The following is a 14,510-nucleotide window of genomic DNA, read 5'->3' as shown; positions in this document are numbered from 1 at the left end:
GGTTTTTTTTCCTAGACTTGTTAGCAGATCCACATTCAATAAAGCTTTAATCTAAAAAAATCTGTGAAGTGACACTTCAGCATTACCAACAAAATTGACCCATGACTGCTCAGATACCAAGGTGCTAAGCCTGTTAGCAGTGGCTCAATACTAAATTAAACTTCCCCAAGGGAACATCTTACACATACAGCACTGAAAAGCTGTTCATGCCTGCCGAGTACATGAGTTCTCCTTCACAAGTTCAGGGTTGAAATCATATCCATGAAGTTCAATTGAAAAAAAAAAAAAAAAAAAAAAAGAACCTGAAAACAACTCCTTTTAAAGTCCTCTCTGCAAGTCATAGGATCATTGACCAGAGGGAATTCAAGTGACTTCTTTTGACTTCAGTGATGCTATTCAGAACCTACACAGTCAGCAGTGAAACAACAGCTTTTTCGGTTTTTACCACCTATTCCAAAAAACCAAAACACCTGAAAACATACACAGAGGGCTACTCACAGGGTGACAACAGAAAAGAGGTAGAAAAATAGTCTTGTGGTTTCTAGATGCTGAAAATAAAGGGTAAAAAACTTCCATATTTGTCATGAATATACTGGAGGAAGAAAAAGTTCCACAGCATTTAAAAATGATCCAAGGATTATATTCTTGTGAGAATCACAGCCAAATCTATTTTTCCAGTAGCTCAGTGTCTTCCCTGGCTTTCATTTCTGGGCTTCCTATCTGTTATCCCATTCCTTCCTCTCCTGCCCCTCCCAAATTCTGACAGAATTTCATCAATAGATGCCTTAACACTTTTTTTTTTAAATTCCTACTTTACGTAACTTAGACAATGTTATAAAGTGTTGTGGACTTCAAGCTGGCTGAATAAGCACAGTATCAGTTTACTGGGGGAGTTCCTGTTCTTTGCCTTAAGTTTGTCTAAAAACGTTCATCAACACAGACTTTGCAAATATTCACCAACTGGCACAACCTGTTTACAGCTCAGAAGCCAAGATTTTTACTGGCAGTTCAGGAGAAATGTTGTCCTTTAATCCACAGCATTTAAAGGGTTTCCTAGACTTCTTTAATGCAGTTAAGGATTATTTATATCCTGAGGGATTCTTCCTTTATTGTGGAAGGGAGTATCAATAGCAGGGCCAAGTGACTGTCAAGTTACAAGTGAGTCAGATATAGTCTCCAGCATGTTTTGCAGCATCAACAACCCGAATTGCCTGTGGCTGTGGTAGGTACAATCTAGCAGCAATACACAAAAAGTGGTCTTTCTGTTTGTGGAAAAAGCCTAATGAAGTACAGCTACCAAACCCAAACTTTCAAGCTACACAAAATGTTAAGATTAAAAAGAATGGACACTCCAAAAATCACCTCACTTGAAAGACAAGGGGTTTATTCTTAGACACACCTGAAACTTAACAAAAAAAACCAAAACAAAACAAAACAAAAAAAACCCAAACAAACAAAAAAACCCAACTCTGAATAGGAAGATAAGCCATAGTTTAAGCTTAACCCTGGTTAAAGTCACCTCAGTATTACTAAGGAAATACAGTATTTCACACAGTGACCAAAATAATGTAGCTACATCATACATCAGGCAGAACATATTGCTTCTAGTGCTGTATTTCCCCAGAATACCTGAACTGGTACACGGAAAGATCTGTCTGTTCCAGATTAAAAGACCTTGGTTCGTGTCCAAGTCTTTCCCACTTCACTCAGCACATTAAGGCAATCTCTGCAGCCGATCTTTCTGACACTGCTGGTGTCAAGATTACTTTAGGCTATTGACATCGAAGAAACAGAGTAGCTTTTATGGGACATTAAAGGCCCATTTCCAGGTCTAATCTCTAAAGGAAGTTGCTTTAAGTGGCAAACACTGTGTTACAAAGCTGTTGGAAGAAGGTAGTGTGTGACCAAGCTTTTAATGGTTGCACACCATCCCATGCCCCAAGCCCAGTGGACAACACACAGCTCAAGACCTCAAAATTTGTAGCAGTTAATCTGATTCAGACATATTTCTTTTCAGAGCTACAAACACATCATCCATTTCCAGTATCACACCCTAATGTTAGCTTCTAAACAATAAAAGGGACCTTGGGTAAGTTATTACCCTGCCATGACCTCAATCCTTTTTCATGTGCAGAACAGGGACAATATTTACCAGCTCACAAGAGCACAGCAAGATACGTTCTTACAGACTTCGGGAAAGAAAGAACACGTTTAAGTAATTTATATAATCAAGTCAGCCAATAAAATTCTTACTGTTTCCAGGAGTTCCAACTTTTTTATATTTTAATTACCATTGGCCTGCAAGTCAAACAACATGCCTATTTTCTAATGGCATCCTACTCAGAGGTTCCAACTGCGTGACCTTTAAGCACAAGCACTTTTCATTCCTCTTTTGATGTAGATCCACGTCTTTCATCATTCCTTCCCCATCACTTCAGTCTTTACTCCCCCATCCTCACAGTGCTTGCTCCTCCAGAAGCAGAGGAGTTTGATCGTGACAAGGACATTGCACAGTAGCACCTTCCCTGTTTCTGCTGATTCTGGCAAAGAAACAACATGTAGGAAGCACGAGAACAGCCAGCTCCCTTTGCCCCCATGGTCTTTCTGTAGGGAATACAAAGGAATAAACAAGCTCAGGAAAATAGAAAATATATAGTCCAGAAGAGGAGAAGGATGGAAAATTGGGAAATGTGTCACTAAATGAACTGGCTACCAGTGAACAAAGAACAGCACAGTGCATTTTTTCTCCCAATTACAAGTTCACAAATGGTATTCCACAGAGCAGGGAGAACAGGCTTGGGAGGGAAGAGGAAAGGCAAGGAAATTAAGAGAAAATTGCTTTCAAGGAGTCATATATTAGCTCAAATCACAAAAAAATATTTTTCTATGAATACAATTTTCTGTCACCATTTCACGTAATTAAACCAAAGTCATAAGAATTTCATGCTCAACTACCATTCAGACTTAAAACGTTTTAGGAGAGGGTAAAATTTTCTTTAGTGAAACACAGCTAAACACAGGCAGTAAAAAAGGGGAAGGAAAGTAAAATAATTCTTTTCACTAGAAGGGAAATCATAGCAATGTTGAAAAAACCTTATGCAAGTGTAATTTATGAATTACAGTAGGAGAACACTATTAAGCACACCTACAATTAAAAAAAGCTATTCCTTCTGTAACACTGCCAGGTGAGCACTGATTCAACAGCCAGCTACAGGAAAGCTGCAAGATCTTCATTGCTGGATTCAACCTTTTGTAGGTCTTTCTGACACAAAAGATGGAAATGGTGGTTCCTCAGGACAAGAGAGACACAGATCTGGAGCGGGTCCAACAGAGGCTACAAAGAATTAAGGGACTGAGTGTCTTTCTTACGAGGAAAGGCTGAGGAAACTGGGCCTGTTCAGCCTTGAGAAGAGACGACTGAGAGGAGACCTCACTAATGTGTATCAGTATCTCAAGGGAGGGTTTCAGAGGATGGTCCAGGCTCTGCTCAGTGGTGCCAAGCAATAGGACAGAAGGCAAAGGGCAGAAACTGATGCACAGGAAGTTCCACTTGAATATGAGGAAGAACTCCTGTCCTGTGAGGGTGACTGAGCACTGGAACAGGTTGTCCAGAGAGGGTGTGGAGCCTCCCTCACTGAAGATATTCCAGAACCATCTGAATGACCCTGCTTGAGCAGGGAAGTTGAACCAGATGACCCACTGTGGTCCCTTCCAACTTGACTGTGAGGAGGCAGAAGCAGACGAAGAAATGGTTCGGCACAAAATGCCCATTTCTGCCTCATCTTGCTTCCTCAGGAATACCAGAATTACTGAATCCGCCTTTTCTGGCACTGATTGACAGAAGACAGTCCCATCTCCTTTAAGATATGAATAAAACCCACAATTTAGACATTATTAATCTCACTCCCTTAAAGTTTCCCTTTCATTGCTAAGCCAGATGCATTCGTTAGATGATGAATACACTGAAGTTTCTGAGGTATGCCCACCACAAACCATTCTCCCTTCAACTACTCAATTTTTATTCCTCCCTATTGTTAAATGGTTTAATCATATAAAACCAGAATTCTACTTCTACCACAGAAATGGTGAAAAAAATAGAATTACTTTTAAAAAGTCTCCTTCTGCATCAACAGGCCCTATCTTCCTTTTTAGATCACATCGTTAAAGAAACTTGCATATTCAAATTGGTCTCTGAGAATCACTTTCAAAATAAAATCTTCCATTAAACTACCTGGCCTAAATAAGCCTGCAAAAAACTTCACACTTGCACATGAACCTCACAGTTTGAACCCTAGACCATTTATTCCACCTGTGGCAGAAGCCCATCAGTGGGCTGGAAGATAGACCCTGTGAGTGCCTTTCAGTTCCTGCCAGCTGTTACAACACTGAACTGACTATCCAGATATTTGTCATGATAGCAGTGAAATTATGATTTTGTAATGGAATAACCAGTTTTTTGTTCAGCTAAGAATCAAAAGTACTTAATAACCTCCCTGTTAAATAGCAAACAATTATTTAAGATGGTCTTCCGGGGTTCTTTTTCTTTGTTTTATTGCAAAAAAAAAAAAAAATGGTTTGGTGGTTCTTGACTCCAGTAATTTAGGAACGGTGTTAAATCAGTTCTGGCTGGAGAAAATTCACCAGAGGCACTACTGCTCAAGTGAAGTAAGTCAAAACAAGGGAATAGTGTAGCTAAGATGGGTGCACTGTGTAATATGTTTGTGGTGATTCCTGTAGAATTCTGTGGCTTCTGTACTACAACTATAAAGTTCAAGAGCTGGATATGAACCAGAACACAGACCATCCCAAGAAAACACAATTTATCTATCCAAAACTAAGACTGTTTAATACCTTCTGTCTGTGCTGTTTACCTTTTCCTAGAAAACACTACTCAAAGGAAAAACTTGCTAAGTCAACTCTGACAAAAATAGCTTATCAACATTACTTCTGGCATTATGTAATGGACTCATCATCGTATGCTCTGACAGATTATTTTAGAACTGGCTATACCAAAGCATCCAGAACTACATTCTTTGACTCACTAGATGTTTTTATCTTAAGCCACCTACTATGAACCAATACATTCACCTTTTTTTTACCATAACTGTCAGATCTCTGGTCCTGTAAGAACACAGAAGAAACGTTGCTCCAAGCTGTGAAAAACAAATTGCTCTGTTCTAATAACACAAAGGTTTAAGTAAGATGTACTCTGTCATTAAAACTGAACTCTTTCAGTGAAAACATCCACTGAGTAATGACAATAAGAAGTACGGCAACTGAAATGAAACGGTGGGAGTGTTTTTGTTAAAATGTTTAGTCAGTTTTCAGATCACAAGGCACCTAAGATCAGGTGTTACCCGAACCAGTGTAGTGATACAACCACAGGGAAAAATCTCCCAGCGTTGTTATGCTTCTGTGAGAAAACAAGCACATTTACTGGTAGAGATAATATCCAGCACACCTTTTTTTCACAGTATCTGCATTTCCACATTGCAATGGATCATACACAAATACTATTCATGAAGTGACAAAGTAATAATCAACATGATTATACCACCAAAAACTGACAGGATGGAGGGAAAAACTAATCAAAGGTAATCATACCTGAAAGTTAAGTTCATTACAAGTCATTAACACACACACGGGCATCACGATTAAACAACATTTTCCTTCTTTTTGTGTATGTTAGTCTCTCTCATCAGGCAAGTCTTTGGGAACAAAATTTTCACAGAAGTCCCAGCTACTGGCAGGAGGAGCACAACTGTTCTGTGGGAGATGATCACTGTCCATGATGATCTATACACTCACAGTAATTAGCAGTATTGCAACCATGGCCTAAATTATAATAACTTCTTTTTCTTTTTAAGTCTCAACTTTATTAATACCTTGTTCTTAAAATACGAGCATTTTTTAATCATGGTCTTAATGCACTCCCAACTGGAACGAAACCTTTACACATTTCAAAACATTTCTCTGAATGCACATCTAACAAATATTAAAGCGTACACAAATAAACAGCCTGAGCATGGCGCATTAGTTTCTGCCACAACTTTAATTTTTAAAGGAAACTCTGCAATGCCCTGCTTAAAAACAAAAGGAAACCCATTTTTGACCCCCAGGCCCTGCGAGGTCTAATGTGAAATGTGATAAACAGCTGGCCTTGCTGTGAAAGGGTTAAGAACGAAGAAAATTTAAACCGCTTGCACTTCTCCAGCTGTAAAACCAAAATATTGCCAGGGTCTTCCTGCAGCCAGGGCACCGGATAATTTGGGCTAAAACAAATGTTTATTAAAAAAAAAAAAAAAAAAAAAAGGGCGTTGATTTCTTGGCAGCGGCGAAAAGAAGGAGACAACCCCTAGTGTCGACGTAAAATACTACAGGACTCCATACTGTATCTCCGGGTTAAATTTTACGGCAGTAAAAAGGGAAATTTAAACCGTCATGATCGAAAAAACAGAGCGACTGTCCCACACGCACACCTGGACACACGGCATACCTCACCTCAAACCATCCCATTTGGAAGCGCCAGCTCCCAGCACCATCCCCGTTAAAGAGCACATCACCCAGCCCGTGGGCTACGTGCATTCACAGCTTTGCGGGCCCCGCACACCAACAGCACAGCGCTGCTGCTGCACCGGGGGCGGGGGGGGGAGAACCCCGCGGAGCTGCCAAACAACCCCCGCACGGCACCGGGGTTTCGTTTTCCAAACAGCTCCCGGTGCATCTGGAGAGCGGACGAGGCGCAGCCCCCGGTGGCGGGGGGGGAGAACGCGAACCCCCCGGGGTGCCGGGGAAGGGAAGGGCCGAGCCCCAGCGCTGCCGGGGCGGCGGACGCAGAAGGCGGGGAAGGCTGCGGGGCTCCGTGGGCGGCGGGGGGAAGCGGGGGCAAGCGGGGGCCGCGCCCGCCCCCGGGGAGCGCCGGGAGGGAGGGAGGGGAGCCCGGCGAGGAGGACGTGGCCGGCCCGGGGGCGGGAGGAGCCGGGTCAGGGGCAGGGCAGCGCCGGGGCCGCGGGGGTGGGGGGCCCGCCCGGCCCGGTCTGGAATATTCCGGCGGGGCGAGAGCGGGGGAGGTGGGAAGAGCGAGCGAGGGAGGGAGGGGGGAAGCGAGAGGAGGGTCCCTCACCATGGCGGCGGGTGGGCGTCAGGCGTCTTCCCCCGCTGATGAATCCGCCGAGCCCCGGCCCTCGCTGTGCGTCGTCCGGCGTCGCCGGCGCCGTTGCCGCTCCCCGGTCCCGCTCCTCCGATCCCGCTGGCGGCCCCGCTCCCCGCTCCCAAATCCCGGCACTGCGGCAGAGGCTCCGCTGACCCGCGCACGGAGCGAGCGAGGGAGGGACGGAGGGAGGGAGGGAGGCAGGGAGAGAGGGAGGGGGCGCGAGCGGCGCTGGCGCGGGGCGGCGGGGGCGGGGCCTCCCACATCCGGGCACTCCGCCGCGTCGGGGCGGGGCCGGGCCGTGACGTCACCGCGAGGGAAAGGGGGGAGGTTTGGAGGGGGGCAAAATGGCGGAGGGGGGGAAACGGCGGAGTCGTCAAATCATCAGTGTTGGAGGAGACCTTTAAGGTCGTCGAGTCCAACCGTGAACCCAGTACCACTGCCGACTGCTGTAACCCATAAATCACTGTAGTCCCTAAATCACTCAACCCCTAAAACGCATCACCCAGTGCCAGATCCAGATGTCTCTTAAACGCCCCGCAGGGATGGTGACTTCACCACCTCCCTGGGGCAATCTGTGCCAATGCCTGGCCACCCCGAACACTGAAAAACTGTTTTTCTAATAACTAATCTGAATCTATCTAATCTGAATTTCTAATGTCTAATCTGTCTGGCTTCTCTCAGCCTGGGGCCGTGTCCTCTGGTCCTCTCACTGCAGGCATGGTAGAAGAGACCGGCCCCCACCTCACTACAACCTCTTTTCAGTCTGTTGTATGAAGTCCCTCCTGAGCCTCCTCTTCTCCAGGCTAAACAAACCCGTCTCCCTCAGCTGCTCTTCATAAGAGTGCAAGGAAAAGGCATTTTGAGGGACTGCTCTGCTGCCGGCAGATCCTCTTTACAAGGCCTTGTGTGTTGAGTGTTGCTACAGAAAAAAAAACACTGAGTTTTTTTGGTTTGTTTTGGTTTGTTTTTTCGGTGTTTTGGTTTTTGTTTTTTAGGTTGGTTTTTTTTTTGCTACTAACCCAGAACTGATTCTGGGTGATAATATAAACTTTGTTTTTTTCTGTATGATTTCACAAACGATCGATCGTGTGACAATTTCCAGTCCTGGGTCAGGTCAGCTGCAACTGTGTGGCCACAGCAAAGGCATGAAAAGTCTTGAAAAGCCCCAAGGACGGGGATTCCTAAGTATGAACAAAGGAGCAGAGAATAAACCTCTGAATAGTAAGGCTGAAACACCTTAATAAACCTGAGGTTTATTGCTCTACTACAGCTACTGCTGTTAACAACAGTGACATTTGCTCCTTTGGGCCTCTTCCTGGGGAAAGGCTCCTGAAAGCTGCCAGAGCTGTCCTTGTTCTCCCACACACCCTCTGCTTAGGCTGGTCCCCCTCAGCCATAAGCTGTATATATATTTATGTCACATATATATATGTACTTTTATAAGCTGTGCTGCCGGAGCCCTTGCTTCTTAAGCTTTCTTCCTCGTGTGACTTCTGCTTTCTGCAAAAGGGAAAAAAAAAAATCTTGGCAGGGAGAAAGCTCAGCACAAGCACAAGGAGCCTTTGGAAATGTAGCTTTGAGAGGTGCCTGCTCTCCCTGTGTCCTGGCTGTTATTTTCCTTAGGTTTTTAATGTTATATTGCAAGACGCTATCCAGGCTTGAAGCTGTTAAGTAAAGAATCGCAGAATCACAGAATATTTAGGGTTGGAAGGGACCTCTGGAGATCATCTAGTCCAACCCCCATACTTAACAGATTTTTAGAGTACTGTGTTTCAGTACTGTTAATAGTTAATTATACAAAACTAAAGGATTTGTGCAGGGATGAGATAATTCTTAGAAGTGTATGCATGTATCTTTGTGGTTTCATGACAGTAGGTAGTGCTTTGTACCTTGGACAGTCTACAAAATAAAACAACTGATACAGCTGAATGCAAACTCAGATTAAAGATGTAGTCTTAGTAACCCCTTTGAGGTAAGATTTAGGGCAATGCAACTGCTTGCATAAGTAAGGCTGACCCTCGGGGAGTGATCTCTATATATTATGAAGTTTTAAGTAGGCCAAATGACGCCTTTAAAAACCTCTGTGAAGGATAAAATAAAATAGTGAATAAAGATGGATTGATTTCACATTCCCTTTGCTGTTTTTCCCTTTCTGTGCTCTCTCTGCTGAATGTGTTTATTTTGGAGCACCATGACACAGCGCATAACACTGTGACAAATGAAGTGGTGATGTGAAAATAATAATTACATATAAAATATTGTTGTGTTAAAACTGCCAAAAAGAAGATTTGGTACCATGTTGATGTTGTTTTTCAGGCATTTGCTATTTGGCTTGCAACAGCTAGACACTTTGCCAGGAAAATTGAAATTAATTCTGCCAGCTTCAAGGTGAATGACGAGATAATTTGTGGGGGAAGGGAAGACTGGATTATTGCTTTAAAACCAGGCTAATTTTTTAGGACCGTAGCTGAGACCATGAGCTTGCCAGTCTAAAATGGTAATTTCCTCTCCCTTCAGCTCCTTCTGGAAAAGGAACTGCCTTGTCACTGTTGCCCTATTTGTGGGAGTCTGAGCTGATCTAAGATTAGCAAAGGTTACCTTAAGAGTTCATGGAGGAACCTGAAATCTTGAAATCAAATGCTGATGCACAACTGCTAAGATGAATAGGGAATATCCCATCTGGATGGCTGCTCAGGAACCTGGATAAATGAAGGGTGACCGTGGAGTTCAAGAACAGATCAGAAGTTGTTCTCATCTGAAAGATTGAAGCAAAGCACAGCAATAAATGAGCAGTTCTTAGAAATTGTTAATGACTGACGAATGTTCTGTTCCCAAACTGATACACAGCAAGGAGGGGGGAGGCTTGAGCAGGAAGAACCAAGCGTGGATCAGGGAGACTGCACAGAAAACTCTGGCAAAAATAAGTACACGAAGAAGGTGGTGATTAGTGAAAGTGAATGGTTTCGTACAGGGAAAAAACAAAACAAACACTGAAAAATAAGTGTAAGCTTTAAGTTAATAACAAATCAGCAAAATAGGCCTTGCCAGTAAGGACCTGGACCTGGCCACAGTGACAGGTTATACATCAGAAAATAGTCTGATCCAGGGAAGGAATTTTCTGCCTGTTTTATTAACAAATACAGATGGCTAGGATGTCTCTTCTTTTTGGGGAAAAAAAATCTAGTTGATAAGATATCTAGGAATAAAATATTCCTAGATTTCGCTGAAAGCTTGTACTAAAACTGGCTGTTCTCTAGCCAGAAAACAATAACTTAAGATCTCCAAAAGAAAAAGGAATTCTGATGTAAAATGGTCTTGCTGCTTACATCTCTGTCATTACAGCTGTGTCTCACAGCTGTAAACCTGGAGTAAAATCAGCTAAGTTGTGTGCAGCTACAATTTCTATTGCATAACGTAATAAGAATAAAATAAACAGAAATGAAGAATATAATACCTTAATTTTGTGTTCCAAGTAGAGAAAGCCGAGAACACGTGAAAACACATTTTTTATCTTTTAATGCTGTTATGTCACTGCTAGTAGTTTTGAACCTCTAGATGCAGTACAAGGATGAGCTAATTTGGTTTTAATTCCCTTTTCTGTTGAGTGAATGTGCCCAAGTCACTTTTCTTTTATATCTGACTTCTAAAGAAGTTAAAAATGAAAGATGAAATTTGTTAGTAGGTAAGAGTCTGCAGAAAACCATGACTTCCATTTAATACTTTGCATTATGTATTTCTAATATTTTTGCAAATATGGATATGTGAATGGTTTTTTCAGACAACACTGTGTTTTGTCACTTTCTGGTATTAGTAAAGCTCACCTTCAGCATAGTTACAACCATTGCAACTAGGATCGTAACATCATGGAATTGTTTGAGTTGGAAGGGACCTTAAAGGCCACCTAGACCAATCCCCTTGCCATGAGCATAGACACCTTTAACCACATCAGATTGCTCAGGGCTCTGTCCAGTCTGACCTTGAACGTTTCCAGGGATGGGGTATCCACCACCTCTCTGGGCAAGCCGTTCCAACATTTTACCACTCTCACTCTATAGAACTTCTGTATCTCCTCGTAATTGGAAGCTGATTTAGCTACAGATAAATAAATATGTAAACCCTGTACCTGTTTGGGATCTTCGGTGTTATTAACCATAATGATGTGCTTCACCTAAGGTATGGGACACAACCTGCTTATGTGTCTGGGTTCCAGCTACAGTTCTTTTCATAGCATTTGTCTTTGAAAGTGCTATTTGTGAAGCCTTAACTGTCTCTAAGTTTTTTTTAATATAACGTGTCTTTGATCCCCCTAGTGTATCCTGCTTTGTCTTGCCTTGTGCTGGTCTTCATATAAACATCCCTTACTCACAAACCATGCTGGATGCAGTTTGTATGAAGCATTCACCTCTCTGTTAACTCAGGGTGAGGGCTGCTGCCTAATTAAATAATCTTCTGTCCTGACCCTTAACAGACTGTAAGCAGCTTTTCCCAGCAAGGCAGGTAAACTCCTGGGACAGTGCAACAAAGCTCGAAAATACACAATTTCTAAGCACATGTGTGTGTTCATATGTGTTCCAGTAGTGCTTTCTAAAAATAAACAAACTCTTATTCTTCTGTAATTCTGTAAAAGGAAGAAAGGAAAGCAACCTCTTATGAACTGGCTTTGAGGGAAAGTGTTTTCAGTTAGAGTGGGCAAGGGAAGCTGTACTTTATCAGCAAAAGAGGAAGCCTTTTAAGATAGAAATGAAAATTGTCCTTTCTCAGGATATTTGAATTGCCCTATTAGTGCAGGTCCTGAACTCTTAATGTCTGTAAAACCTATTGATTCCATATTGATTCATCTTGTTTCATTTGTAATAACAGGTAGAATAATAAGCAAATCTAAAGATACAATACTGACTAGAACTGACAAATGATTGGAAACATAATGTGCATCTCGTTGTATCTCCCTTACTCCTATATCTGTCTTTTCATTTGAAAGAAATCAAAGGGACTCTGTCCTTATTTTTTGCATATCTGTGAGAGCATATATAAATTGCCAAGACCTGGGAGGAGAGGGAGATGATACTTTTCATATCCAGTAAGGCACAGCTGAAAAAACTGGTCTAATGAAAGACCAGAGTAAAGCTGTGGGCCACAGAAGCCTTGTGAAGCTGTAGGTTAATAGGGTGAGTTTTAGTTACCCTGGCTCGTTTTGCATCACTGTGAGATGCTGGATTTCAAATTGCTAGAGCAGGTGAAGATGTACAGTTGCCTCTAGGTTAGGTGCATTTACTGAGAGAATGGTTGTAAATGCTGATCTGTGGATCTTGCTGCCCAAGGTGATGTGAATTAAATGACCTGATTGTAGGGTTGTTTCTTCTCAGCTCTCAGTGGTAGCTAATAGCCCCCAAGGACTTGAAGCCACAAATTGAAAATCATTGCAAGGAACTTTTTAGTTTTTTCTTAACTGTGTTATGAAGAGCGGCCTTCTGATTTGCTCGACTTACTGCCAGCCCTGGCTAAGACAAACTGGGGATAAAAATCTTTTCTGTGTCTTTGACCCTGTGCCTATAATCATCACTTTATCAGATAGCTCTCTGCAGAACAAATGCATGGAATCAATTTGCAAGAAAGATTGAGACTAAAAGGTTGCCTTTTTTTTTTTTTTGAGACTGCTGTTTGCATAATAATTTCATGTAGTCATCTCATTTGCCTAGCAGTTCATAAGATTTCCTGGTGGCATCCAGCTGTAGGTTGGTATAATTGGCTGCTTTTTTTTGGAAGACATCTCTTCTGGGGAGCTGTTATGGGCTGACTGCTCAAAGACCTTGCAACAACTGGAGGCAAGTGTTGTACAAGTATAGTGTTTGATTTTTTCGCTGATATGTTTCTCTACCGGCCTTGCAAAGGCTTATTTATTTTGCTTAACTCTGCTAGAGATCAACACGTATTGGTCTGATTTGTGAAGTTCTTATCTTCCTGCAGTAACTGATTAAGGCTGTAGAGATTGGCCTGCACAGGCTGTTAATGAGCTATTAATGTATGTAACTCCAATCTTGTGGAAACAATCTCTGGAATTACTATTTTATCACTGGTCATGTGTTGGCTGACTGGTTCAGTCTTGGGCCAGTACAAATTCTGAAGGTGATGACTCAGGCAGCAAACTAGAGTGATAATTTAATGGTGAAACAACAGTCTGAATGGAAACACTGCCAAAAGGCCTTAATTTATTCATTCTTTTCCTTGTGGCAGAGTGAAAAGTGAGTAATTGCTTGATTGCTGATCCCCTAACAGTTTGAGTTGGGGACAGATTTTGAATACCTGACTCTTTCAAAACTAATCAAAATAGATGTTGTTGTCATGTGGAGTACCTTTTAGCATATCAGTATGTATTATAAGGAGCTAATTAGTGTGAGGTTCTGTGTCTATTAACCCCTTTTGTTGCCATGGAAGAGAAAAATAATTGCATTAACAAATGCTGTCTGTGGTATGTTAAATTGCGTCCATCTTAGCTGTGCATTTTTCCATACACTTTGACTGCTGTGATCTTGGTGCTCATGTAATCTGTTTTGATTTGCAGTGCAGGGATCAGTATGAAAAATGAAGTAGCTTGCTAGAGCTTTCTTTCAAGGAAAACATGATGCAGCATGATCATATGTATTCCTGTAGATATTTAAGGACCCCTGGGCTGAGGCAATGATACAGCACTGAGGTAGTCACTGTGCATCTGGGATTCTCTACTCTGTGCCTCAGCTCCATGCAGACTCTTGGGAGGACTGTGAGGTTTGTCATTTGAATTTGAGAAATAGGAGGGAGTATAACCCTGTATGCCAACTAAGTCTGTTCACCACAGGATAGGATTTTTTTTTCCTAGGGGAATTCAGAAGAGCATCTAAGAACTTCTAAGGAACTAATTGGGTGCTAATACAAAATACTACCTGTGTTTTTATAGCTGTGGCAGGTTTTACTACTTTAGACATGGCAAAACTATTTTTGGTGATATTCTTTTCTCAAGGTGTAAAGTACCTCATCTGTCAACTGCACCTGTCTGTCAGTGATTGGACCAACATTGGATTCTGCCTTTTTCCTACCATGGCAGTCCTCAGGTATTCTGGATGTGTGGCACAGGACTAGAAAATTACCTCAGCTCTTTAGTGGTGGGTGAAGTTTCAGTAGAAGAGTGAAGTTATGCTCACACTGCTGGATCGGGATTCCATGATTTGTCCACATAAAGCGGGTTCAGGTCCTGAATCACAAGTGTTTGAGCTTCCTAGGTTTTATTCTTTCATCCCAATGCCAGAAGGGATAGATTCTGTCACTGAATGTTTTGCACTTGTGGTTATGGTTAGCCAAGGAATCATAAATAGGTTTAGCCTCC

The 14,510-nt window shown here is 42.3% G+C and overlaps 1 protein-coding gene and 1 long non-coding RNA gene across 3 annotated transcripts in view; one reads left to right on the top strand and one right to left on the bottom strand.

Moving 5' to 3' along the window:
- The window catches only part of PPP3R1 (protein phosphatase 3 regulatory subunit B, alpha), a 39,582-nt gene extending 32,214 nt beyond the window's left edge, over nt 1–7,368 (bottom strand). Inside the window, exon 1 of the mRNA XM_027745822.2 lies at nt 7,124–7,368. Within this exon, the coding sequence (XP_027601623.1) occupies nt 7,124–7,126 (3 nt within the window). The 5' untranslated portion in view covers nt 7,127–7,368. The remainder of the gene's footprint in view (nt 1–7,123) is intronic.
- Nucleotides 7,369–7,518: 150 nt separating this feature from the next.
- Nucleotides 7,519–9,956, top strand: LOC114000996. Of its 2 annotated transcripts, none has more exons than XR_005565637.1 (3): nt 7,519–7,558; nt 9,470–9,541; nt 9,671–9,956. It is a non-coding gene; the product is annotated as an uncharacterized LOC114000996 (long non-coding RNA). The 2 variants fall into 2 exon arrangements; XR_003545419.2 differs by lacking the exon at nt 7,519–7,558 and adding an exon at nt 8,205–8,374.
- The last annotated feature ends 4,554 nt before the right edge of the window (nt 9,957–14,510 follow it).

This window comes from Pipra filicauda, unplaced genomic scaffold (assembly GCF_003945595.2).
Source record: "Pipra filicauda isolate LSUMZ 115617 unplaced genomic scaffold, ASM394559v2 scaffold504_size407168_pilon, whole genome shotgun sequence".
In the NCBI taxonomy this organism is placed as follows: Eukaryota; Metazoa; Chordata; class Aves; order Passeriformes; family Pipridae; genus Pipra; species Pipra filicauda.
This window is presented reverse-complemented; position numbering and strand designations above follow the sequence as displayed.